General features: G+C 38.4%; 1 protein-coding gene and 1 long non-coding RNA gene across 2 annotated transcripts in view; one reads left to right on the forward strand and one right to left on the reverse strand.

Annotated features, from left to right (window-relative positions):
• Positions 1 to 250: 250 nt before the first annotated feature.
• On the forward strand, positions 251 to 21857 carry Atu (Another transcription unit). Its single transcript, XM_071682226.1, has 11 exons — positions 251 to 406; positions 2401 to 2508; positions 3245 to 4552; positions 7288 to 7345; positions 8861 to 8940; positions 9501 to 9688; positions 10621 to 10823; positions 11960 to 12122; positions 13158 to 13373; positions 14274 to 14454; positions 21202 to 21857. The coding sequence occupies exons 1-11, from the start codon at positions 361 to 363 to the stop codon at positions 21627 to 21629; spliced, it is 2979 nt and encodes a 992-aa protein (XP_071538327.1). The 5' UTR covers positions 251 to 360; the 3' UTR covers positions 21630 to 21857.
• Positions 21858 to 22439: 582 nt separating this feature from the next.
• The window catches only part of LOC139759778 (uncharacterized), a 57535-nt gene continuing 51995 nt past the window's right edge, over positions 22440 to 27979 (reverse strand). The window contains exon 5 of the long non-coding RNA XR_011715144.1: positions 22440 to 26463. This is a non-coding gene — a long non-coding RNA (uncharacterized lncRNA). The remainder of the gene's footprint in view (positions 26464 to 27979) is intronic.

Below are 27979 nucleotides of genomic sequence, written 5' to 3' on the forward strand. Positions count from 1 at the left end.
TAGCATCTGTAGCAGTGAGGAACTTAAAAAGATCTATAGAATATGTCCTTTGGCAAAATTGGAAGATATATTTGATATTCCCTTAAAGGAGAAGGGTCGTATTCACCATCACTCTCCCATATACGTCTTTTATGATAATGTGAAATCTAACCCAATCTCAACGACCTACAGGATAATTTATCATTATCAACAAGAACATCTGGTAACAATGATTGATAGATATGGATTACAGAACCCATAAGGTAATATGAATGATAAATTCAGGTATATTTCAATTTTATTAAAAGAAAAATCTGATTCTAAGCCTGTGACAGACGTGCACCCAAGTCATTCCTTCCCGACGGGTTCGTACAAACAAACATGGCGATCACCCATCTTTCTGCTGGCGGCTCAAAGGAAGCTGAAGGTAAGACTGTGACCGTCTTAGATATTATATTCATGATAGTAGAGTTGTATACATTACTTTCTATTGAAAAGAGGCATTATAGAAGGTCCGTGTGTTATACAGAATCCGTTATTTCAATTCGCTTACTCGCCTCTCGTGCAGTTTGTTTATATTACTTTTGAAGCAAGGGCAATAATATATTACTGTACTTAGAGATTGACATTCGGTGCATTGTAGTTTAGTTTTATTTTATTCCGAAGTTAGATATTTTTTGTATAAACAACGTAGTAAGTTTGTTTTCGAACATGTTGAAAGTGGATATTTTGCCGACAGTATGTCTAGAAAGTGGGATTATTAGTAATGATGTAATTGGTTTTATTGAGCTCAGTTCGAGTCTAGTTTAACCTATCACCGCAATCAGCTTTTGAAGTTCGGTTGATTTTCCTGTTAATGTGTTGATATTGAGTATTATTTATAGCATTATGATTTTATATTCAAAAGAAATTCCCTACTTGATAATCATAGCTGTTACATGTGAACATTGATATTTTCATTTAAACTGTTAGCGTAATATTTACGGAACACAGTAATAGTCGCTGAATTTGACTTTTACGTATAGTTGATTTCTGGTTCAAGATCCTCTGTGATCCTCCATACTGGACTCTTCCAGCCCATTTGTTATGTTGGAGTTGCAGAACACTTTGGCTATGAAGTTCTCTCGTACAGGACATCCTGTCCTAATCATTATTTTTTCATGGTTATTTTAAAGAATTTATGCTTTTAGCTTTTGCATGGTTTTGTTAGCCTATTCCATACAATTGCCACTTTTAGTGTAAGGAATTTTTCACCTTTTGTGGAGTTTGTAACTTGTAGATATAGCTAACGGCTGGATGAACTACTTTTTCCTGCATAGTCAGGAGGATCTTCATAGAGTTAGAATACGCGTCTTTCTGGATGACCATGAATCATTTAATGAACCTCTTTCATACCTTCCCTTCTTAGTCTTTATCGGAGACGTGATAGTTTTAAATTCATAGGCGGCTTTAAGTTTGACCCAGTTTCTTCAAAGTGTCTTTTGCAGTAAGGACTCCAAACTGTGTTGGCAAAATCTAGGATTGATCATAATATTGATTTGTTTAAGGGCTTGAAAGTCCTTGTATTAAAGTATACAGGTAATTTCTTGATTTTGCCCATCATTCAATATTTTTTTACTTTTCTTGAGAGATGATCTTTTGATTTTGATATGTTGTACATGATAATCTGTTTATCCCCTTCTTATTTCAAAGTTATCCCCTTCTGATTTCAAAGTTTACTTCTCAGTTTGATGGAATTCATATGAAATTTTTTATGAAATTGAAAGTTTAAGTGTTATCAGCAAAAAGCTTAAGGTATATTAAATTTGGGAGTCGGCAGTTTGATGTATGAACATAATCCTAATGTGGATTAAACTTTGAATCTTAGCTTTTTGTACTGAATTCTTGAGCCATATGAAGTAAGCTGGGTAAAGCCCTGAAAGCATTACCAAGATTAGATTTTAGTGTCCATTGTGATATAAGTTAAGATAAAAATCTTCACCTGTTTGAAGGGATATAGGTTATAGGAGTCCTAGAAATTGTGAAAATTTCTCTCGACAAATAATCATTTCCATTATCAAATTTGTGTCCGTAGGTTTTATGTTTTCCACTTGTTTTACTGTTATTATCTACATATTTAATGATTCTCAGCTGTTATTGGATGGAAAGCCGAAGTTGGTTTAAAGAGAGTTCCATGTAGGTTGTGTTCATGTAGAGTACATTGAGGTATGAAATTATGGGCCAGCCCTCCAGTTGATTCAGTTTTTTTGGTTATCATCATAAAGTGACTGAAACAAGGCAGTGAGTAGAAATATGTTTGTACCATACAGATAAGCATAGCGAATCACTGATCAGATCAGTGATGATGTAGGAATCAAAAAGCAGCATTGGAAACTTGATGTTGATTATTCAATATATTAAGTGTAATTACATTACTTACAGATGATGAACTGGAGTCATCAGATAACTCTGACTCCGACAGCAGCTCGGGCTCTAGCAGTAGCAGCAGTAGTCGGGCAAGTAGCAGACCTGGTAGTAGGTCACCTGCAGGTAAGTTAGAATTATGCTCTTTTTAATGTTTGTTTTATTCACTATACCATGGATATTGATAACTTAATCTTGATAATTGTTAAGGATTTAGATGTGTTATTAACCCCTTACTTCAACCACATATTTACATGAGTTGCACAACTTCTCTCAAAATTCACTCATCAGATTTTGTGTCTCTATTTCAAGGCTGGATGCTGAATCAAATGAAGGTGGCAGTGCATGATGGTTTTCCCCACAGTCCTTTTCCAAACATGTCACGTTTTTTGAGTTTTCTAGGAAGAAAATTCAGTGGCTTATAGCTAGATATGGAGTACCAGCCAAAAGATCATCCTGAATCAGTTGACAGTTTAGCTAAAAGCTGCATGGTTTGTGTTATAGAAGTCATTAGAATAAAGTGCCATGAGCATGGCTGGAAGATAACTGGCTTAGGGAAGAAATTATTGTGCATTGTATAATTTTATATTTGGGGTGGTTGTGCACCTCGTGTAATTATCTATCTAGATTAGTTAAGGTGTTAGATTCTGAGATATGAGATAGTCATCCAGCAGAGTTAGCATTATGATTCAGCATTTGTTTTTCAGGAAAAGTGCTTGATGAACAAATTTCATAGGGTTATGGAAAGTGCCACTTCCTCTGTGAAGAGCCTTCATCTTTATATAATTAGAATTTTCAATTTGTATGTGATTATTGTAATTCAGACAGAGATTTGCAGATGAAAACTGAATTTTATTTTCAGGAAGCCGCACACCATCACCAGCTGGTAGTAACAGGAATGGATATCGAGGGAGAAGTCATACTCCAGAAAGGAGTCAGGCAAGTGGCTCTTTTCTTGGGAGTCCTCGAAGTAGAGGCAGTGTATCACCACAGAGCAAAATCAATACTCCACCACCAAGGAGCCCTCAAAGTGTGGGTAGCCATTCACCACATAGTCATGGTTATAGATTTGGAACAGGCAGCCATCGTAGTATGAGTGGTTCACCAAGAAGCCCAATGAATATGGATGGCTCCCATCTGAAGAGTAGATCTGTTACACCACAGCGAAGCAGATCTGTGACTCCTGTGAGAACTACAGCAGATTCAGCAGCTGGTAGTCTTACTCCATTGGGTTCTCGAGGAAGTAGATCACCTTCCAGATCTAAAGTAGGTAGTGCATCACCAATGGGTTTTCAGTCAGGGAACAGATCACCTGCTAATTCCAGAGGTAGAAGCAGGACTCCATCACCACTGGGCTACAGAAGTAGTAGAACCCCTGTAAGATCAAGGACTCCTAGCAGATCACCTGTAAGATCAAGAACTGGCAGTAGGTCACCTTTGCAGCTAAGAACTGGCAGTAGGTCACCTATGCCAAGGGCAGGCAGTAGGTCACCTATGCAGTCAAGGATTGGCAGTAGGTCACCATTGCAGTCAAGGACTGGCAGTAGGTCACCTATGCACTCAAGAACTGGTAGTAGGTCACCTTTTCGGTCAAGGACCGGCAGTAGGTCACCCATGCGTTCAAGAACTGGTAGTAGGTCACCTCTGCGATCAAGAACTGGCAGTAGGTCACCTGTGCGGTCAAGGACTGGCAGTAGGTCGCCCATGCGGTCGAGGACTGGCAGTAGGTCACCTATGCGGTCAAGGACTGGGAGCAGATCACCTGGGTCATATACTCGCTTTAGAAGAAGCAAATCACCATATTCAAAGGCTGGCAGCAGAAGCCCTGCATTATCTCGAAGTCGCAGCAGGTCTCATGACAGTCGGGCATCCCGAGGAAGCAGTCGGCGGAAGAGATCACCAACTAGGAGCATGAAGTCGGGGTCTCGATCTCGCTCTAGATCACTTGTTAGCAAGTCCCGGTCTCGATCACGCTCTAGATCACGTATTAGTAAATCCCAGTCTAGATCACGCTCGAGATCACGTATCAGCAAGTCTAGGTCTCGATCACGATCTAGGACACCAATCAACAAGTCTCGTTCTCGATCACGATCCAGAACACCTGTCAGAAAATCTCAGTCTAGGTCACGATCCAGATCACCTCTAGGCAGTGATGCTGATATTAGGAAAGGTAACCAATTTCTTTTATATGTTGATTGTTAAGAAATAAGATTTTTTTTTTTTTTTTTTTTGCTTTGTCGCTGTCTCCCGCGTTTGCAAGGTAGCGCAAGGAGACAGACGAAAGAAATGGCCCAACCCACCCCCATACACATGTATATACATACGTCCACACACGCAAAATATACATACCTACACAGCTTTCCATGGTTTACCCCAGACGCTTCACATGCCTTGATTCAATCCACTGACAGCACGTCAACCCCGTTATACCACATCGCTCCAATTCACTCTATTCCTTGCCCTCCTTTCACCCTCCTGCATGTTCAGGCCCCGATCACACAAAATCTTTTTCACTCCATCTTTCCACCTCCAATTTGGTCTCCCTCTTCTCCTCATTCCCTCCACCTCCGACACATATATCCTCTTGGTCAATCTTTCCTCACTCATTCTCTCCATGTGCCCAAACCACTTCAAAACACCCTCTTCTGCTCTCTCAACCACGCTCTTTTTATTTCCACACATCTCTCTTACCCTTACGTTACTTACTCGATCAAACCACCTCACACCACACATTGTCCTCAAACAAATAAGATACAGAATACTAATGTGGCGCAGTCATAAGATACAGAATACTAATGTGGAGCAGTCACGAAACATAATCATATGGGAGAAGAGTCTTTTATCTTTTTTACCCACTGATAAGTTACCTTGTTATTTTTTCCCCCCCGCATTTGTTCTTAAGGTGACTTGTAGTAGTTTTTCATATGTTTTCAGACTCCTACTTTAGAATTTGCAAATTTTTTCATGACAAACTTTGGAGACTAGACTTCACCTGTTTTGTTAATATGTGGCTTAGTTCCTATGAATTGAGCCTCTTGACAGTTATCATCTTGGTAAATATTTTTTTTTATTCTATTTTCCTTTATTTGAAACTTCCATGGGTAAATTCCTTTATTTAGCTTCCAGTTTAAAAAAAGAGCAGAGTTGATGTTTTGAGAACTAGTTTTGGATATGATACTAACAGTTGTGCAATGCTTTTGTAGGAATTCTGCCTGCCAGTCGTCTGAATTAGGAAAGCAAATTCGATATAGAGAAATATGTTTATCCAGGCATTGCTATTGCTGATGAGGCAATTAAAGGAATAATTTAATTTGTGTACACAAGATTTTTCTTGCAGATAACTCAGTTTGAATGGAAAAGCAGTCTTCAGATTTAATTACCTTACCTTTCTTTATCACCAACCAAAGTTTTAGAGTTTTGCATCCAGTAATGATAAGTAATGGCATTTTTCTCTGTCCTAACTTTTTAAGCTGAAATCTTTTGGTCTAGTCATTGCATAATGTGCACTGTAAGAAGATGTCGTGATGCAAACTGCATTCATGTGTTGCTCCTGCCTTGTTGAATGTAGAGATATTCAAGGCAAAATATCAGTATAAGTAACTAATCTCATTCTTTTATGAACCAAAGCATGGAGTTTCTACTATCAATTATGTTGAATGTGGGAAGTATATTATTGCTGGCAATAGTGTGAGTGATTGGTAGTTGTATTGGATGTGGGACTGATGGATCAACAGTACAAGCTCTGCAAGGAGAATAGTGAGGAAAGCCCTATTGTGAAGTAAAAGGATATTTGCTGTCAGCAGATTAGCTTTGTTTTGGGGAGTGCTGTGGTGCTTTTTTTCTTAGAGCAAGAAACTTGCACTATATTTTATGTTTATAGAATTTGTGTGGATTCTGCATGGTCCAGTATGGTAGAAGGACCAAACATATGCCAACTCTGTTATTAGACAAGGAGTAAAGGTTGAGTTATATAGTTGATGTGCAAGTGGTTTACCTTTCTCATTGGATGTAGTTGTTTATAGTGATGACAACTTGTTCTTTTGTGAAGCTGGACATGGACTTAAGTCTCTACTCCTCCTTTTCTTCATTCCTTAAGTTGTTTATTTACTTTCTACCAAATCATTTGGATCTAGATGCCTGTTTAGTAGATCTTTTAGGAAGGTACTTAGATTATGGTTATTTTCTGGAAAAAGGGGATATGGAGGCTGAAGTACATTTGGGTAAATTAAGGTTAGAAAAATCAAAATTGTTTGATTATTGAGCATTTCTGCATGTAAGGATGGTGAAATGGAAGCTGATAGAGTTGAAAGGCAGGTAGATTTTCGGAGCTTTCAGTGTGGATAAAGATATAATTTGTGTCATCAGGTATGGTCCACCAGTACCTATACTCTTCTGAAATATAATTGTGTAAGTGTAGATGTAAGTAGAGTGCAGGAAATTCAAGGGATACTCTGAGAAGTGTATATAGGGTTAGGGTTGTAGAATGAACAATGAATGAATCAGGGTTAAAGGTGGTATAAAGAAAATAGTTAATGAAAGAAGAATTGTAAAAATGAAATGGTTTGAATCAGTAGGAAACTTTTATTTTTTTTATGAAAATTTGATGAGTGAGAAGCAAGATTTTGGAGACATTCATTGCACCTTGATGAAAATGAAACTGGTGAGAGAGAATCAAGTTGAAATGTGTGGAGGGAAAGGTCAGGAGTAGGGTAAAAGGACATTGTAAGAAAGTATGTTTTTAAGAAGAGTTCCTTAATGTAGAAATAGAGAGAGATGTGCCAAGATTATGTTGTGTGGAAGAGGTTATGCAAGAGGTGTCATGCATTGTATTAGGCTATAGATAGACTATACATGTAACCCAAAATTTTCATAGACTTTTACTCTTAACATGTGAACTGTTTGCAGGTGCAACTGACGAAGCTAGGAAGGGATCAGATGCTGATAGTGATGTTGAGGCAGGCAGGTATGAAGTACACTGGTTTGCTTTGTAATATTAACAGTTTAAGAAAAAATCAAAATGCTCTCTGTTATTTGAAGTAATAGGTTATAAAACAGTAAACAAAGTATCAAGTAATATGGTGGTGAAGGATAATTAAGACCTGTCTTCAAAACTTAGATTTCATGATTTTTTTTGTACAGTATAAAATGAAATGCCAGGTTACATTAGATTATCAGATTGTAAATGGAAAAAAAGTCTTTAGATTTTTCCTTAATGGTTATCTTTGAATACATTCATGATTTTACTTGATCTAGAATTATGGAGATATTGTTTACTGATTCTAGAATAATAGGAGGGAGATTATATTGATATGTGAATAACACAAAAATTTTGCATCATGCTTGTACAGAGGAGAGAAAAAATTCAGAAAAGAAGTAATGCTTCATCATAGTCTTTTGTAGCTATTGTTTTATTTTTCTTTAAAATCATGTGTTCAGATTACTTTGATGATATGTTACTGTATTTGTTTTTGCAGAATTAATGTGAAAATTATTTACCAGTTTTTCTTTGAAAATTTTGTGTTGCTGGTAAATCTAAGGTAACTGCATTGATGAGATCTTTTTATTTTTGTAGTTACATAATCCTTGTGAGGCCATTTGACTTTAAGGGCTCTTTGCTGAAACAGATAAGTCTGAAAGTGTCAACAGGTCTTCGATATATTATTGCTGATATACTCTCACTAACTCTGAGAATGTTGCAAACATACAATGGTACCATTTTATTTTTCATTTCAGCTGTTTGTTGTAGATCCTGTGTGAAGCTTTCTATCCTTTTTTTTTTGTTATATCTCTGGCTTTTGGTCATCCAAGGAATTTCAAACGACATAAATTTGATGGGGCCTTGATAATTCAAGGCAGATAGATTAATGCTTTATATATGGGGCTTAATTATCAGCAGCATGTGTGGGACTTGGTTATTATCAGTAACACTTGATAGGTCACAATCTTCTTTTCATACAACTGAAGGATAACCAGTGTTTTTTCTCTCTGACATAGTAAACTTGGGGAAAGGAAGAATAAACTTGGCTTATATCCTGAGAATAATTATAACCATGTATTGAGTTGAGTCTTAGGCCTTGGTCTCATCATTTAGGTGATAAGCATCCTCTTCTACTTTTCCTTGCTTCTTAGCTTCTTGTGGGAAGATGATATTTTTCTGTTATTAAGAAAAGGATGATGCTTTACCCCTTATTCAAGAATATGAATTCTGGAAGTGGAACCTTACTCTGACTGCAGGATTAGGTATACACAATAGAGGTTGATAGGTAAGGAGAGGGAGGAATAGATGCAGGCGAGAGAAAATAACATTACACAGGATGAATCGAGAAGAAATACAGGTGCATTCATATGTATGATTTGGAAAAGGCACATGATGAATAGGAAAGCTCCTTAGGAAATTCTAACTCCATATGGTGTGTATGGTAGATTATATTCTATATACTGTAACTACATCATTATTTTTCTAACATTCCATTTTCAGGAAACGCAAACGAGCAGTAATGAGCGAATCAGATGAGGAGACTTCAAAGAGAGCCAGATCTGATGATGAGGATGCGAATGGTAATGGGCCATCTCTTTAAATATTTTTGTCTGTCATGCAGTCCATAACCCGCTTTCAAAGCAAGGAATATAACGATGATTATTCTGACCATCTCCAAACCCTCGGATACTACAGCATATCAAGCATTTCCAGTAGAATGTTGCAGAGTTTTTAGTTTCCACAAATATGAAAGTCACTACTTTTGAACGGAAAAAGAGTGGAAAGAATTAGGAATTTTTTTTGTAAGTTTTCAAAGAGAAAGTAGGAAATAGTGCTGAAAAGCACAATGAAGGTAGAGAAAAGCAAAATAGCAAAATTTGAAGGATAGTGTATAATTTTAGGATAGATTTCACTGTATTCAAGTGAATTTTGTAAATGCCATTGTATTAACTATGAGGTAAAAGTATATGCACCCATGATATCCTGAATCATTCAAATATGTGATTAGCTTTAGCTTTCAGTCTATATTATAAAGGTAGATATCATCACTATGTCTGTGACAAAATGGTATCATTTCTTTGACTGATCCACTCTGATCTAAGAAATCATTAGCAGATAACTATGCCTCCATCATTTTCAGTTGGAGCAGAAGATCTCTTTGGTGATGCTGACGATATCAGTGATGATGAAGAAAAGCAAAAGAGTAGTGATGATGAACGTCGTCGATCACGCTCCAGATCAAGGTCAAGATCAAGGTCAAGATCAAGATCAAGGTCAAGATCTAGATCTCGCTCACGATCAGGTTCACCTAAGCCTGCTGTGCCTGAAGTAAGAAAAGATTTGTAATACTAGTTTATTGCTGGAGTATCTTTTACAGAACACTGCACATGGATTGTCTGTGACAAACATATGTCCTAAGTTACAAGGTAGAGTATTTCAAACTACCCAAGTGGTTGATAGGTGAGTGGATATACCTCCCACTATTCACAGCATCCCCTACTGGGAGACAAACTCTCTACTCATTATGTTGCTACCCACTTCATTTTCCTTTTTACTCTTCGAATAGAAAGACCTTTCTTTGCTGTTACTGCCAGTTGTATTTAGTGTTTATTATCTGCATAACATGTATGTGGTTTAGTGGAATTAAAAGGATTGCAACATATAGGCTGTGGTAAGTTATGTAATTATTATGTTGGTTTCTCTGCTGATTTATGTCACAGTTTAGCAATCCTGTTAATACATCATTGTTAATGTGCATTCATCTTAGTCTCTTTTTATTATTCACTTTATTTTCTCCTGATTTTATGCTTCTCCTTTGCTGAATGAACGAACTCTCTTTTTCACCACTTTTTCTACCTTTCAGCTAAAAATACTGTGAAGAATGAGGTGGACAGGAATCTGACTCAGGGTGACACTGGGCTGTGGGGTCTAGGTTTATCCACTTTTCTGTTAAACTATATGAGTATTTCAAGATATTTCTACTTGGTTGCTTTAGGGTATCATTTCTCGCAGATTTTCCAGCTTCTTAGATATTTCATGTGATCCCTGAAAATTCTCACCCTAAGAGATAGTCTTTTCAGTTTGTAAGATTTTTTATTTTCTTGAAGCAAGAACTGTAATAACTATAACATAATCATTTGATCATTTATGTTTATTACAGTTATTTGTATTACCTCTTCAGCTTTGCCTTGTCACCTTATTCTGTTATCCTTTAGCCCATGAAGAGAGCTGGTTTTATTTTCCTTTGGGGTTGCTTGCAGGAAGAGGAGAAAGAAGATGAGGGTCCTCCCCCAGAGACAAGAATCGAGGCTGAAATTCCTAAAATCAACACGGACTTAGGCCGGGATATACATTTTGTAAAACTACCAAATTTCCTTTCTATCGAGACAAGACCATTTGATCCTGAGCTCTATGAAGATGAGATTGATGAAGAAGAGACACTGGATGAGGAAGGTCGGGCCAGGTAAGATCTTTTAAGATTATTCCCATCTATCTTTATCTCTGACTTCTATTCCCTCCAGGGACTCCCTCACAGAGTTAGCCATAGCAAAAGTCTGCATAACTCTTGAACTCCAGTTCTGTTTCTTATCTTTTAGTTCCTCATCCTGAACAGGGAGAAGGCAACTCTAACATGGTGTTTCCAGAGGCTCTCACCTAATGTTCCTACCAAGTACATCTACTTATTGTGTTTACCTTATGTTCCTGCCGAAGGTTCTAACCCACTACTTATACTTAATGGTCCTGCCTATTGTTCGTACCTTTTGTTTCTACCTAATGCTTCTCATGAATGTTCTTACCTTCTACTTTTATTTATTTTTCCGAAAACCTGGGCTAGCAAATAGCGCTCACCACAGGAAAATCTCGAGCTATGAAGAATGAGTTGTTTGGATTGAGTGTTGTCACATGTTATGTGTGACATGGAGAGAGTGTGTGTTTTTGGACAGAATACCATTATTTTTCAAAGAGGAATTGTAGATTTATAGATGCTAGCAGGCAAAGTGCCATGATGAAATAAGATGGCCTTACATTTTGATGCTGAATATGATGGTCTTAGAAATTAATGCATGTTCCCTTTAGATGCACAATTATTTTAAACTAATGAACAGTTAACTCTTTGGAAAACTGTATGAGATTGGAAAAGAGGCCTGTGTGCAGAGATGTTAAGAGAGAAAATGTGAAGAGCAGCATAGGGTCAGAGTAGATGAAACTGGAAATGGAAGAGGAGTGAAAGGTATGTAGGAAAACAGTGCTTACACATGTGTTAGGTTTCTGGCATGTGTATGGCATAGTTTTGTAACAATTTCCCTTGTTACTTATTGCATGTTGGTTCCACATTACATTCATTCATGTTGCATAGCCACTTTGTAGTTATGTCTTGATAATACAATACTTTTTTCATACATGCTAGTTGTTTCTTGCATGATTGAGGTAGCTTCAAAAACAGATGACAGTGCCTTTGAGAGGAAAAAAATATGGTACTATATAGTATTATTATTATTATTGTGAAGAAGAGTTTCTTGGAATATCTTTGTAATTATCAGAAATCTTTTATGTACTGCTGATTGAAATTGTAGTCTACATTGTATTTGTTTATTCCAGGCTGAAGCTAAAGGTGGAAAACACAATGAGATGGCGTATAGTATTTGATAAAGAAGGAAATGCTGTAAAGGAGAGTAATTCCAAATTGGTTCGATGGTCTGATGGTTCCATGTCTCTCCATCTTGGTGGTGAAATCTTTGATGTGTATAAGCAACCTCTACAGGCTAGTATCAGTTCACTTTTGTATTTGTTAAATCTTTCTTTTCATTAACAGTCAGTAACCAATGAATTGTGTGCTAAGTTGAGAATATAAATCTTTCAAAGTATTTGTTAGCCTTCATATATCATGCAGATTACCTCTGGGGATAGGGATAAAGATATCGTGTCTTTAGCTTGTAAAAGATAGTGACGAGCAGTTGGGGAAGGGAGCTAGAAATCCTCTCCTGCTGTATTATGACTTTAAAAATCATGAACAGAAAGAGAAGCAAAGCAAGGATTTTCCTTGAAAGCTCGGTTCCTTATGCTGCTACATGAAAGTGGAAAAGATTAGCACATACAGAAAGGGTTTAGATAGCAGTATACTCTGATATCTGATATCCTGTGTCCTTGGAGGTGAGCAGTTGCCAGATTTGCTGTAGTTCAGATATCAGTATTACCAAAGGTAACTGACAGCAGATTGAATGAAGTATAACAGAACCTATGGAGTCTCATTTTTCAGATATATAAGTTTGTTATGACTGATGATGACATTTGGTGTGAAGCATGTTTATCATTTAAGGAATAACTGTCTGAAAGAGGTGTTGTGAATATGGTCTGGTTGAGAGGGCCAGCCATAGTGTGTTGAAATGGTTCAGGCATATGGAGGGAAAGAGTGAAGAAGACTGACTAAAAGGATCCTTGTGTCAGGAGTGGAGGGAGGGAGGGGGAGACTGTGGAGAAAATGTTAGGGTGGAGTGAAGGAGGCTGTAGAGTATCAGGAACAATCGGTAAGCAGTAGGCATGGTTTGAGTAGAATAAATTGGATTGCTGTGGCATATGAATTAGTCAAGATAAAACATAAAGTAGTCTGTGGGGATTATCTGTGAATGGTGGACTATACATGACAACTAGGGAAAGAGTGTGTATAAGTGATACCATTATTTGTGTGTTCAAATGCTGCTTTGCTTAGGCAGGAAAGTTAGTTTATATTTTAGTTTCACACTAGATTGATGTTGATATAGAATTATATAGTTAATTATTACTGTTTTTGTCCTATTAGGGTGACCACAACCATCTCTTCATTCGTCAAGGAACAGGGTTGCAAGGCCAAGCCGTTTTTCGAACTAAGCTGACCTTCCGTCCACACTCCACTGATTCATTCACCCATCGTAAGATGACTCTGTCTCTTGCCGACCGATCACAAAAGACTAGTGGTGTTAAAGTTTTGTCAAATGTCACCCGTGACCCAGAGAAAAGTCGGGTTGAGAGTTTAAGGGTAAGTGTTATTCTTCACATGAATCTTTGTTTGACAAAGCTTCAGATGCACGATGTATTGTTCTTTAGAATACTGTTACTTTGCATTCTTTTTGTTATGCAAATGTCCTCCTCTGTGCTGGGTAGTGCATAGCAGATAATTTCAGACGCTGTAATTATAAGCAGCTTCCTTAACTTCATGTGTCAAAGATGCAAGAGTAGAATTCAAAAGTTTGAAATGTCAATCCCATGTTCAGTAGAAGTCAACTTGTTTTGGGAATTATGAATGCATGGAAGAGAAATAAGGATTATCTGAAGAGGAAATATATGCAAGATGAAATTGAATTAAGGAAGCAGAGTGAGGTGTAGAAAGGTTGTGGTATAATGGAACAGTTAGAGAAAAGGCAAACAAAAATCTTTGTAGGATTATGTGATTTGAAAATTATATCCCCAATTTTTCTGTAGTATGGATGAAGTAAACTGATAAGTAATGAAATGAAAGGAAGATAGAAATTAACTTCTGTCTTGTTTAATGCTATTGGAGAAGGCAACTAAGAACCACTGAAGCATAGGGCTGGAAATCTTCCCCTCCTTTACTTCTTTCCAAATGGAGGAACAAGAGACATCTGAGGATTTTTTCCTCTAAGGCTTGGTCCTCTGTTCTTGATTTTGCCTCTCTCACTTCAGAAATAGTGAACAAGTATGAAAGAATGAAAGATATAGTAATTGCAGTTAGTTATCCGTGTCACTCTTACAGTAAGTTTATAAGGTTTCCTATTTATTTTTACTCAGAATATAAGACTTTTATGGCCCAGAATTGTCGTAAGTATTTGTACTTTGTAATATGTTGTTTAAGGACCATATTTTCTTATGTTTGAACTTTTTACACAAAGTTGTTAATATTGCTGACATAAAATTTCAGCGAGATGAAGATAGGCTTAGGGCCTCTTTGAGGCGTGAAAGTAAGCAGCGTCGGGTGAAAGAAAAAGCATCAAATCGTGGATTGTCTGCCAATTATTTGGAGCCTGATAACTATGAGGATGAAGAAGAAGGTGGCATCTCACTTGCTGCAATCAAAAGCAAGTATAAGAATAAGCAAAATGGCAAGTATTTACTCCTCATTATATCTCCTGATATTGAATATATAACATATTTGTTATTTGGAATGAATTCTATAAAATTTGAATATGGTATTAGGAGGAGAGTTGATAGAGTAAATAATGAGAAGCATAAATCTTTAGGATATAGAAAGATTTGTCCTAGTGGAACTTTTAAGTTAAGGAATGTAAAGAGACTAAAGGTAAGAAGAAGAGATTAATGTAATGGGTATGTTTACATCCTGGAGTCTTTGAATACTTCTCTGTAATTAGTAGCAGAGTTTAAGATGCTTTTGGGGTTGGGGCTCCCTGGTTTTGTAGAATTGATTCCCACATATGAACCCCAGTTGTAGGCACCTTTTCCATAACTGCCTATGTAATATTCAGGTTCATATCATTTAGATGGGGTTGTTAGGGAGGTGAATGCGAGAGTTTTGGAAAGAGGGGCAAGTATGAAGTCTGTTGGGGATGAGAGAGCTTGGGAAGTGAGTCAGTTGTTGTTCGCTGATGATACAGCGCTGGTGGCTGTTTCATGTGAGAAACTGCAGAAGCTGTTGACTGAGTTTGGTAAAGTGTGTGAAAGAAGAAAGTTAAGAGTAAATGTGAATAAGAGCAAGGTTATTAGGTACAGTAGGGTTGAGGGTCAAGTCAATTGGGAGGTAAGTTTGAATGGAGAAAAACTGGAGGAAGTGAAGTGTTTTAGATATCTGGGAGTGGATCTGGCAGCGGATGGAACCATGGAAGTGGAAGTGGATCATAGGGTGGGGGAGGGGGCAAAAATCCCGGGAGCCTTGAAGAATGTGTGGAAGTCGAGAACATTATCTCGGAAAACAAAAATGTGTATGTTTGAAGGAATAGTGGTTCCAACAATGTTGTATGGTTGCGAGGCGTGGGCTATGGATAGAGTTGTGCGCAGGAGGATGGATGTGCTGGAAATGAGATGTTTGAGGACAATGTGTGGTGTGAGGTGGTTTGATCGAGTAAGTAACGTAAGGGTAAGAGAGATGTGTGGAAATAAAAAGAGCGTGGTTGAGAGAGCAGAAGAGGGTGTTTTGAAATGGTTTGGGCACATGGAGAGAATGAGTGAGGAAAGATTGACCAAGAGGATATATGTGTCGGAGGTGGAGGGAACGAGGAGAAGTGGGAGACCAAATTGGAGGTGGAAAGATGGAGTGAAAAAGATTTTGTGTGATCGGGGCCTGAACATGCAGGAGGGTGAAAGGAGGGCAAGGAATAGAGTGAATTGGATCGATGTGGTATACCGGGGTTGACGTGCTGTCAGTAGATTGAATCAGGGCATGTGAAGCGTCTGGGGTAAACCATGGAAAGCTGTGTAGGTATGTATATTTGCGTGTGTGGACGTATGTATATACATGTGTATGGGGGTGGGTTGGGCCATTTCTTTCGTCTGTTTCCTTGCGCTACCTCGCAAACGCGGGAGACAGCGACAAAGCAAAAAAAAAAAAAAAAATCATTTAGATGAATGTGAGATGAGTAGAAGTGGTTAGATACTTTCAGTAAGGTCAATCAGAGTACATTGGTCTCACAAGGAATCAATATAACAAGTAAAATGTAAAAGTTAGAAATACTTCTGTATTTTTCTAAGTGTTGAGAGAGGTGAATTTGATAAGGAGAAAGGTATGTTTAAGCTAGAGCTTGTTGGAAAAGTCTTTGAGAATGCTAGTAAAGAAAAGTGATTTTAAGTGATGAAAATAATAAAGATTGGAAAGATGGTGATTGATACATAGATAGGAATGTTTTCAACACATTGGGTATGGGTTGTTTTGAGGGATATTTAGAGGCTGTATGTACCTGTTCCAACCCATTAGCTTGGGATTAGAATTTTGGTAATAGCTAGGTAGGCATTTATATCATAGAGGTAAATGTTAGTGGAAACTTTGATTGAAATGGGTGTGACATCAAGCACGTTAGAGGGAACAGATATGATGCTGAGGATGGCATAGGACTTTTGATGAAATATATATGATTTGGAAAGATGGTAGATTGCAAATATTTAAGCTTTAGGGTATTACAAAATTCAGCTGTGATAGAGTGGCTGTAATAGTTTCTTCTTCACGAAGCATTGATAGGAAAGAGGGGTAACGATATATTTTGGAGAGAATTTGAAGGTACTGTTGATGAAGTGTACTTAGGTGAAACCCCATTCTGCTAGTTAGCTTGATGGGTACAAGATAGAGAAGGAATGATTGGTGAATATGAGATACCAAATGAAAATGACAGGAATCAAAAGACATGGAATGTTTGAGTTGGTGATTGTGAGAATAGCAAATGCATACTTCTCTTGCAAGGATAGCCATGATTAAACATGGTACAGATTTACAGATAACAGGGTAAATAGAATATGAAATATATTTTCAGTGAAAATGTGTGATAGTATGTATGGTGGTAATTTTATGTTAGGGGTACGTGAGGGCTTACTGAAACATGTAATAGTAAATTTACTTAATAGATTGATCTTTTAATGTAGATAGTCTTGGACTAGAAATGTGAATGAAAAAGCAGATAAAATTTGAGATTGAGAAAATGTATATACAGTTTACCTACTTGAGAAAGTAGAGGAAAGCTTGATAAGTTTTTGAAAAGACACTGAATGAAGTTGAGGTGACAATATATTCAGAGGCTGTAAGAATAGGTGGTAAAATGACAGAAATAGCATGGTAAAATGAAGATTTTAAAGAGTTCACTGATAAGTTGTAAGTCAAAGCTGAATCTTCCAGGAAACAGGGATGGAATAGGAGCATAAAAATACTCTTTTAATAATTGAAATGGTAAGCATGTGGAGAGAAAATGAAGGAAAATCACAAGAAGAATAGAATGCTGTCAGTTGCCATTACATTTTTGCAGTTACACCTGGCTGTCCATTGTCCATGCTGATATCAGTAGGTCTGTTTGTGTACTAGGTTTTGTCTTAAGATTTCATATATTCTTTTGCCTTGATATGTAGAAATTTAATCATTTTGTCAATGTATTTGTTAATTGGGTCACTTGTATGAACTGGTTTCTCCAGCAAAACAGAATTTTATATTTTTGGACCATACTGACCACGAAGCATGCTTGGGCCACACCCAGAGTTGGGATGTCATGGGTTCGAATTCTGGACTGGCAGTTGATCTACATTTCACCTTTCCTTGGGGGCCATTCAGTGAATTGAGTACCTGGCATTTGCGCTGTTTTATATATATTTATTTCATCATTATTTATTACACTTGATCGCCATTTCCTGCATCAGCAAAGTAGCACCAGGAAACAGATGAAGAAAGACCCATCCTCTCATATATATGCATAAACACATATACATGTACATTCCTACGAGTCCACGTGGAAAATGAAACATGATAGGTTCCCAAGTGTACTTTTGTGCAATAATCACATGATTGGGAGATACAAGAAAAATATATACATATGTGTACATATTTTTAGAAAGTTAAAAAAATACAAGGAGGGGAGGATTTCTGGCCCCCCGCTCCCATCCCCTCTAGTCGCTTTCTACGACATGCGATGTTCTGGAAGGAGGTAAATAAAGTGCGTAAGACAAGGGAGCAAATGGGAACTTCAGTGAAGGGCGCAAATGGGGAGGTTGATAACAAGTAGTGGTGATGTGAGAAGGAGATGGAGTGAGTATTTTGAAGGTTTGTTGAATGTGTTTGATGATAGAGTGGCAGATATAGGGTGTTTTGGTCGAGGTGGTGTGCAAAGTGCGAGGGTTAGGGAAAATGAGTTGGTAAACAGAGAAGAGGTAGTAAAAGCTTTGCGGAAGATGAAAGCCGGCAAGGCAGCAGGTTTGGATGGTATTGCAGTGGAATTTATTAAAAAAGGGGGTGACTATTGTTGACTGGTTGGTAAGGTTATTTAATGTATGTATGACTCATGGTGAGGTGCCTGAGGATTGGCGGAATGCGTGCATAGTGCCATTGTACAAAGGCAAAGGGGATAAGAGTGAGTGCTCAAATTAGAGGTATAAGTTTGTTGAGTATTCCTGGCAAATTAAATGGGAGGGTATTGATTGAGAGGGTGAAGGCATGTACAGAGCATCAGATTGGGGAAGAGCAGTGTGGTTTCAGAAGTGGTAGAGGATGTGTGGATCAGGTGTTTGCTTTGAAGATTTTTTTTTTTTTTTTATACTTTGTCGCTGTCTCCCGCGTTTGCGAGGTAGCACAAGGAAACAGACGAAAGAAATGGCCCAACCCCCCCATACACATGTATATACATACGTCCACACACGCAAATATACATACCTACACAGCTTTCCATGGTTTACCCCAGACGCTTCACATGCCTTGATTCAATCCACTGACAGCACGTCAACCCCGGTATACCACATCGCTCCAATTCACTCTATTCCTTGCCCTCCTTTCACCCTCCTGCATGTTCAGGCCCCGATCACACAAAATCTTTTTCACTCCATCTTTCCACCTCCAATTTGGTCTCCCTCTTCTCCTTGCTCCCTCCACCTCCGACACATATATCCTCTTGGTCAATCTTTCCTCACTCATCCTCTCCATGTGCCCAAACCACTTTAAAACACCCTCTTCTGCTCTCTCAACCACGCTCTTTTTATTTCCACACATCTCTCTTACCCTTACGTTACTCACTCGATCAAACCACCTCACACCACACATTGTCCTCAAACATCTCATTTCCAGCACATCCATCCTCCTGCGCACAACTCCATCCATAGCCCACGCCTCGCAACCATACAACATTGTTGGAACCACTATTCCTTCAAACATACCCATTTTTGCTTTCCAAGATAATGTTCTCGACTTCCACACATTCTTCAAGGCCCCCAGAATTTTCGCCCCCTCCCCCACCCTATGATCCACTTCCGCTTCCATGGTTCCATCCGCTGCCAGATCCACTCCCAGATATCAAAAACACTTCACTTCCTCCAGTTTTTCTCCATTCAAACTCACCTCCCAATTGACTTGACCCTCAACCCTACTGTACCTAATAACCTTGCTCTTATTCACATTTACTCTTAACTTTCTTCTTCCACACACTTTACCAAACTCAGTCACCAGCTTCTGCTTTGAAGAATGTATGTGAGAAATACTTAGAAAAGCAAATGGATTTGTATGTAGCATTTATGGATCTGGAGAAGGCATATGATAGAGTTGATAGAGATGCTCTGTGGAAGGTATTAAGAATATATGGTGTGGGAGGCAAGTTGTTAGAAGCAGTGAAAAGTTTTTATCGAGGATGTAAGGCATGTGTACGTGTAGGAAGAGAGGAAATTGATTGGTTCTCAGTGAATGTAGGTTTGCGGCAGGGGTGTGTGATGTCTCCATGGTTTAATTGGTTTATGGATGGGGTTGTTAGGGAGGTGAATGCAAGAGTTTTGGAAAGAGGGGCAAGTATGAAGTCTGTTGGGGATGAGAGAGCTTGGGAAGTGAGTTAGTTGTTGTTCGCTGATGATACAGCGCTGGTGGCTGATTCATGTGAGAAACTGCAGAAGCTGGTGACTGAGTTTGGTAAAGTGTGTGGAAGAAGAAAGTTAAGAGTAAATGTGAACAAGAGCAAGGTTATTAGGTACAGTAGGGTTGAGGGTCAATTCAACTGGGAGGCGAGTTTGAATGGAGAAAAACTGGAGGAAGTGAAGTGTTTTAGATATCTGGGAGTGGATCTGGCAGCGGATGGAACCGGAAGTGGATCATAGGGTGGGAGAGGGGGCGAAAATTCTGGGAGCCTTGAAGAATGTGTGGAAGTCGAGAACATTATCTCGGAAAGCAAAAATGGGTATGTTTGAAGGAATAGTGGTTCCAACAATGTTGTATGGTTGCGAGGCGTGGACTATGGATAGAGTTGTGCGCAGGAGGATGGATGTGCTGGAAATGAGATGTTTGAGGACAATGTGTGGTGTGAGGTGGTTTGATCGAGTAAGTAACGTAAGGGTAAGAGAGATGTGTGGAAATAAAAAGAGCGTGGTTGAGAGAGCAGAAGAGGGTGTTTTGAAATGGTTTGGTCACATGGAGAGAATGAGCGAGGAAAGATTGACCAAGAGGATATATGTGTCAGAGGTGGAGGGAACGAGGAGAAGAGGGAGACCAAATTGGAGGTGGAAAGATGGAGTGAAAAAGATTTTGTGTGATAGGGGCCTGAACATGCAGGAGGGTGAAAGGAGGGCAAAGAATAGAGTGAATTGGAGCGATGTGGTGTACCGGGGTTGACGTGCTGTCAGTGGATTGAATCAAGGCATGTGTATGGGGGTGGGTTGGGCCATTTCTTTCGTCTGTCTCCTTGCGCTACCTCGCAAACGCGGGAGACATCGACAAAGCAAAAAAAAAATAAAAAAGTGTACATATCAACATATACGCAGACATATACATGTATACACACGTACATATTCATACTTGCTTGCCATTATCCATTCCTGGCACCACCTCACCCCACAGGAAATAGCATTGCCACCCCAAGCATCAGGGAAGTAGTGCCAGGACAACAGACAAAAAAAGGCCATGTTCATTCACACTGTCTCTAGTTGCCATGTGTAATGCAATGAAACCGCAGCTCCCTAACCCTATGTACAAAATGATAATGAGTTGCCCTTGATTAAGCCATTCACTTGCGTGTGCTGCCTTAGCTAACCTTAAAAGAATATAAGAAAATTGTTATAGCAATAATTTACAAATTCTTTTTTCTTGTTTTGGATTTTGTAGCATTTCACAATTTTGGCTGTTTTGATTACACAACATGGTATGTTGATATTCTGATTCCTTCTTTTCAAAATTTCAGATCGTGCTGCAATCTATTCATCTGATGAAGAAGAATCGGACATTGAAACAGACAAGGCAAAGAGATTGGAAAGAGCAAAGCACACTCTCAAGGATTCTGATGAGGAATCACATAGTGGTAGTGGAAATGATAGTGATAAGGATGAGAGTGGTAGTGAACATGGGGGCAGTGGTAGTGGCAGTGATCGTGCTAGTAGTAGACAGAGTACACGGAAGAGTGCTAGTAGGAGCCGGAGCAGGAGTCAGAGCAGAAGCAAGAGTAGGAGTGCTAGTAGAAGTAAGAGTAGGAGTCCATCTAGAAGTAAGAGCAGGAGTAGGAGCAAGAGTAGGAGCCAAAGTAGGAGTAGAAGTAGGAGCAGAAGTAGCAGTAAGAGTAAGAGTGGTAGTGAAAGTGGTGGCAAGTCAGGTTCAGACTTTGAAAGTGATTAAACAGCAAAGGATATGGATGGTTCATGAAGATGTGAAATTCTCGAGTATTAGAATTGCAAGCTTCCATGAAATGTAAATACTAATGCTATAGTTTACATCAAAATTGTTATATCATTGGATATTGTTTCTTTACATTTGAAAATCGAGATTTTGACAAGTTAAAGTGTATCGATTAGGAATAAGAATCTTTAGTTCCAGTGTATTAGGAATAAAAACTTAACTTCACAATTTGTGTTCATTCTTTAGTAACCTACCTCAGTTGCACTGGTATCACATTAGTTTAAGCAGAATAAACATCTTTTTATACTTGCATGCCTACATGGTGAGGTTGCACCGAAATTTTTGCCGTTTTACCTCAAATAAGATGAAATCTTCCTTCAGCACTGCTAGCTTTTGGAATGATTTACCATTTAGAGTGATTGAAAGCAGTGCTACAGATTTGTTTAATGAGACACTTCATAAATATCTCTTTCCAAGTCCAAGACTAACATTATTTGTGCCTTCTTTGTCACATTGGCATTCTGCATTTTTTTCCTCTGAATTATCTATTGCCATACTAATCTGCGAGTTTCTGACATTTTCCATTTTCACAAACAGCCTCAAAGGGACCAGACTATCTTACTTTTTGAATTCCTTTTTAGATAATGCAACTTGAATAATATCTAGCAGTGGCATTGATAAAAATGGGTGAGAATGCACCCTAAGCAGGGTTCCCAAATAAAGTTTGTGAGGAGAGGGCTGGGACGTTTTGGTACAATCACTTTTATACAAATCTAAGTCATAAAAGTCTACATAGAGAAAAAAAGAAGATTGTGTTGTATGTATACACTATTTTGCACTTTACTCCCATGGAAATTCCTAATATACAGACAGTGTGCATTACACCTCGGCATCATAACCTTTGAGACCACCTCCCTATAAACTTATTTCCATCACATTACTACAACATATATGCAGATACTACACTGACAGATCACCAAATTACATATTTGCATTCAATTACAAAGAAAAATCAGATACATAGTGTCAACAAACACACGCATAATTCAAAAAGGTAGATCATCATAGTAACATCAACTTGAAGGACTTTGTACATGCATACAAAATACCAATGTATGTTTCAACACAGACTATGACTTATAATACAGAGAAAGTTTATCGCAATCTTTGCAACAAAAATAAGTTATAGGCAGTACATATACACAAGATTTATGCATGGAATATTTCCCTACTGCAGTATAGCTTTTATTATGAATTTTAATTGATCAGCTTCAGGGTGCTTATGAGGACACTGAAGCAATTCTCAGTTGGGTTGAGAAATGGTGAATTGGGAGGAACATCACCTGATGGTTGTCAATGGTGGCAACATCTCTACGATGACATGAAGCATTATCCATAAGCAAAACAGTTGCTGCTCCTCCCAAAACAGCCTCCAGGGATATAAAGAAATTTGTAAACATCTGTTGTAATGCTTTGGATGTGTATTTCATGGTTAATCAATCATCCCACATCTCAGATAGAGGCTATCGGCATGGTATCTCCACCATATTATGCCGTTACACTCCTTGTGATGTGCTTGCTCATGCTATGCAGCCATACATCCTTTCTTTGTATAAATTGTAACAAGTCTTGTTGATATATATCCACTGTTGATGAAGACCTATCTCATATAAGTGCAAAGTGAACTTGATCATCCTTCACGACAGGAATTATGCTCTTGTGGTATTATTTTTGCTTTTATTTATTTTGCTTTGTTGCTGTCTCCCGCGTTAGCGAGGTAGCGCATGGAAACAGACGAAAGAATGCCCCAACCCACCCACATACACATGTATATACATACACGTCCACACATGCAAATATACATACCTATACATCTCGATGTACACATATATATGCACACAGACATATACATATATACACATGTACACAGTTCATACCATCTGCCTTTATTTATTCCCATCGCCACCCCGCCACACATGGAATAACCCCCTCCTCCCTCATGTGTGTGAGGTAGCGCTCGGAAAAGACAACAAAGGCCCCATTTGTTCACACTCAGTCACTAGCTGTCATGTAATAATGTACCGAAACCACAGCTCCCTTTCCACATCCAGGCCCCACAGAACTTTCCATGGTTTACCCCAGATGCTTCACATGCCCTGGTTCAATCCATTGACAGCACATCGACCCCAGTATACCACATCGTTCCAATTCACTCTATTCCTTGCACACCTTTCACCCTCCTGCATGTTTAGGCCCCAATCACTCAAAATCTTTTTCACTCCATCTTTCCACCTCCAATTTGGTCTCCTACTTCTCCTCGTTCCCTCCAACTCTGACACATATATCCTCTTGGTCAGTCTTTCCTCACTCTTTCTCTTCATGTGACCAAACCATTTCAAAACACCCTCTTCTGCTCTCTCAACCACACTTTTTTATTTCCACACATCTCTCTTACCCTTACATTACTTACTCGATCAAACCACCACATACCACATATTGTCCTCAAACATCTCATTTCCAGCACATCCACCCTCCTGTGCACAACTCTATCCATAGCCCACGCCTCGCAACCATACATCATTGTTGGAACCACTATTCCTTCAAACATACCCAGTTTTACTTTCCGAGATAATGTTCTCGACTTCCAAACATTCTTCAAGGCTCCCAGAATTTTCGCCCCCTCCCCCACCCTATGATTCACTTCTGCTTCCATGGTTCCATCCGCTGCCAGATCCACTCCCAGATAAAAAAAACACTTTACTTCCTCCAGTTTTTCTCCATTCAAACTTGCCTCCCAATTGACTTGACCCTCAACCCTAATGTACCCAATAACCTTGCTCTTATTCACATTTACTCTTAGCTTTCTTCTTTCACACACTTTACCAAACTCAGTCACCAGCTTCTGCAGTTTCTTACATGAATCATCCACCAGCGCTGTATCATCACCGAACAACAACTGACTCACTTCCCAAGCTCTCTCATCCACAACAGACTGCATACTTGCCCCTCTTTCCAAAACTCTTGCATTCACCTCCCTAACAACCCCATCCATAAACAAATTAAACAACCATGGAGACATCACACACCCCTGCCGCAAACCTACATTCACTGAGAACCAATCACTTTCCTCTCTTCCTACACATACACATGCCTTACATCCTCAATAAAAACTTTTCACTGCTTCTAACAACTTGCCCCCACACCATATATTCTTAATACCTTCCACAGAGCATCTCTATCAACTCTATCATATGCCTTCTCCAGATCCATAAATGCTACATACAAATCCATTTGCTTTTCTAAGTATTTTTCACATACATTCCTCAAAGCAAACAACTGATCCACACATCCTCTACCATTTCTGAAACCACACTGCTCTTCCCCAATCTGATGCTCTGTACATGCCTTCACCCTCTCAATCAATACCCTCCCATATGATTTACCAGGAATACTCAACAAACTTATCCCTCTGTAATTTGAGCACTCACTCTTATCCCCTTTGCCTTTGTACAATGGCACTATGCAAGCATTCCGCCAATCCTCAGGCACCTCACCATGAATCATACATACATTTAAATAACCTTACCAACCAGTCAACAATACAGTCACCCCCTTTTTTAATAAATTCCACTGCAATACAATCCAAACCTTGTGGTATATTGTAATTAATCCACCATCTAATGCCCTCCCCAAGGTAGCATTATAAACTGGAGGCTGTCTGGGAAGGGTGTCTTGCAATGTCTGGTTTGGCTCACTCACAGTTATTGTTGGTACTGCCTTGATCATCATTTCTAGGAAGATGATAGACTCATCATTAAGTTTCCTTTTCCCCCAGCACTACAATGTCCATCGTGTACATGTACTTTTTTCAAAAAGTCTCATGCAATACCTTAGGCAGTTGTCTGCTTTATACCCAGATCAGTTGCTTTGATAAGGAAGTCCTTATTAACCTTATATTTTTCAATAACTTGTCTTTTATCCACCTCTGAGGTATGTCTGTTGCAATGATGAGGCATAGTTACTTTGTTTAGCCTTGAAATACAGTGCTCACAGACCAGTGCTGAGGTACACAAATTCATCTGTGTAACTGCAAGCATTTTATTATCTTAGGTGCCAACCAGAGAGAGGTATAAGTATGGGTTTCTTATGGTATTTGAACCCAAAAACCACTCAAATAGTCTTCTAGCAGTACAGCATTCAGTTTTCAATAACCTTTCCATGAATATATCGTATTGTAATATCAGGTGTTACTAACATGGACCCAGTTGTCTTGCAATCTTTTATAAAATGTCTGCTCAGACATACTTTGTCTCACCATTATGAATCGTGTCTGGAGTGTTGTTTCAATGAAATTCCTTTTTCTGAAACTGTTTCAAATGATACTTATGAAATCTGTCCAAGATAAATTGAAAAGTAGTGGGAGTAAAGTGCAAGAAGCTGTAATAATTTAATAAAAGCCAGAGCTGCATGGTAGTTTTGCACTGCCATAGGGAATTTGCGAGAAAACTGGCCAACACCCCAATAATATATAGTTAATTTACAACCAACTTTTCATTGCATCCTAATACTTTTATTATTGTTACCATATTAGATAATGTCACTAAAAAAAACTGATAACTAATGAACATCCTGTAAGTTTTGTAGATGAAATCAACGACTTTTAAAACAGGAAAAAGCTGACATACTAACTACATAATGGTAACTTCTCTTCACCTTTTATTAGAAGAATGGATGTGGTTTTTCAATTATCCAACAAAATCTTGGGAAAAAGCAACCTTACTGGAGAAACTGAAAGCTCTGCTATGACAAACTGTTGCACAGTCTTGCTGCCACTCTGAAAATCATAAATACACATGATGTATCACCTGAGCTCAATAAATTTACATAAGAATTTGAAACAGGTGTGTACACTTTTACCAAACAATTTCACCAAATGGGAAACAATTACACAAGTTGCACTGGTCTAGTGTAAACTAAAGGTAGAGCCTATTGTGGGAAATGTAAGTAATGGCACTCATTGGACTCCAGCATACACAGCATTTCTATTTTCAGTTACCCATAGAATTTTTATGCTTCATGCTTTAATACACATGAAGGTTCATCTGAGAGCACTCAAAAAACACTGATTGAAAAAAAAATACTTAGTCACCCTTCACAGCAGTATAAAAAGAGGGCCAGTTCAAAGTTTATTCCATGAGCACTACGAAAAACAGGTGTAAATTAAAAAGTCATTATGGACAGTTTAGATTGAAACAGCGTGATATGGTAAGTTTCCTAAGAGTCTTTAGCGCTCCATGACTGTATAAGGAGAGACTTTCTCTCATTACACATCATCTAGCACATACTTAAACATTTTGTCAGCAAATTTTCTTAGTGAAGACTGACAAGTTTCACAAATTGTAAGTGGGGCTTCTAGCTTCTAATGGAGTCAATATCTGGATGAGAACCAACTTGGGTCATCTGAGCTTCCTTTATCTTTAAGAAGGGCTTTTGACTTACTTAGTTATCAGTTAAAGGAAATTGAGATTTTCAGCCAAATCCATACAATCAGCTATGCAACCATTCAGGACTTCTATATCCCAGTTAACATAGAAAGATAAAGTATGAATGAACTTCAAAGAGAATATGCTTTAGAAAGTGGTGACAGGTGTGAGAAGAGCAAGATATCAAAAGGATTACAATAAGGAAAGCAGGTGAGGAAGTGATAACAGGTAATGAGGAGGTGAAAATGAGATGGAATTAGTATAATAAGGGAATGTTGAATGTGTTACCACCTTATCTGCTCTCACTGTTACCCCTTTGTGCTCTCTTGCATTCCTCACATTACTCATTTATTTCCAAAGCATTTTGTTTTCTGGAGTCTAAATTTGCCCTCTTTTTAGCCCTTATACTTTTCTCAACCAGTAGCTTTTTCTTGTACTCTTCCCAGTAACTTGCACTCCTTTCCTGCAAATACTGTTCATGCATATCCATTTTCTCTTTCCACTCCTTACTTCCGTTACCCATACCTTCATCATGTCGCACATTTCACCACACATATAAACTGCTTTCTTAAATTCCTTTCACTCCCCTTATTTACCTTTATCTTATGACGTGTCTTGCTCAGCATTCCTTCTGTACACACTTGTTACTTTTCCAAGCTCACTCACATTCACAGCTTTCATACATATAATTTTCAGTTTTCATAAAATCACCACAAACCTGCCCTCATCATGCAGATTCCCTTGCACCAAGATTCGATCCCTTGCATCATAACTGCTGAAGCACTCACTCAGATTTACCCAAAAATGTTCCTTTTCTACTTAACCTCTCTCTCTCTCTCTTCTTGTTGCATAAATGCTGACAATCAT

Source organism: Panulirus ornatus, chromosome 34 (assembly GCF_036320965.1).
Source record: "Panulirus ornatus isolate Po-2019 chromosome 34, ASM3632096v1, whole genome shotgun sequence".
Lineage (NCBI taxonomy): Eukaryota > Metazoa > Arthropoda > Malacostraca > Decapoda > Palinuridae > Panulirus > Panulirus ornatus.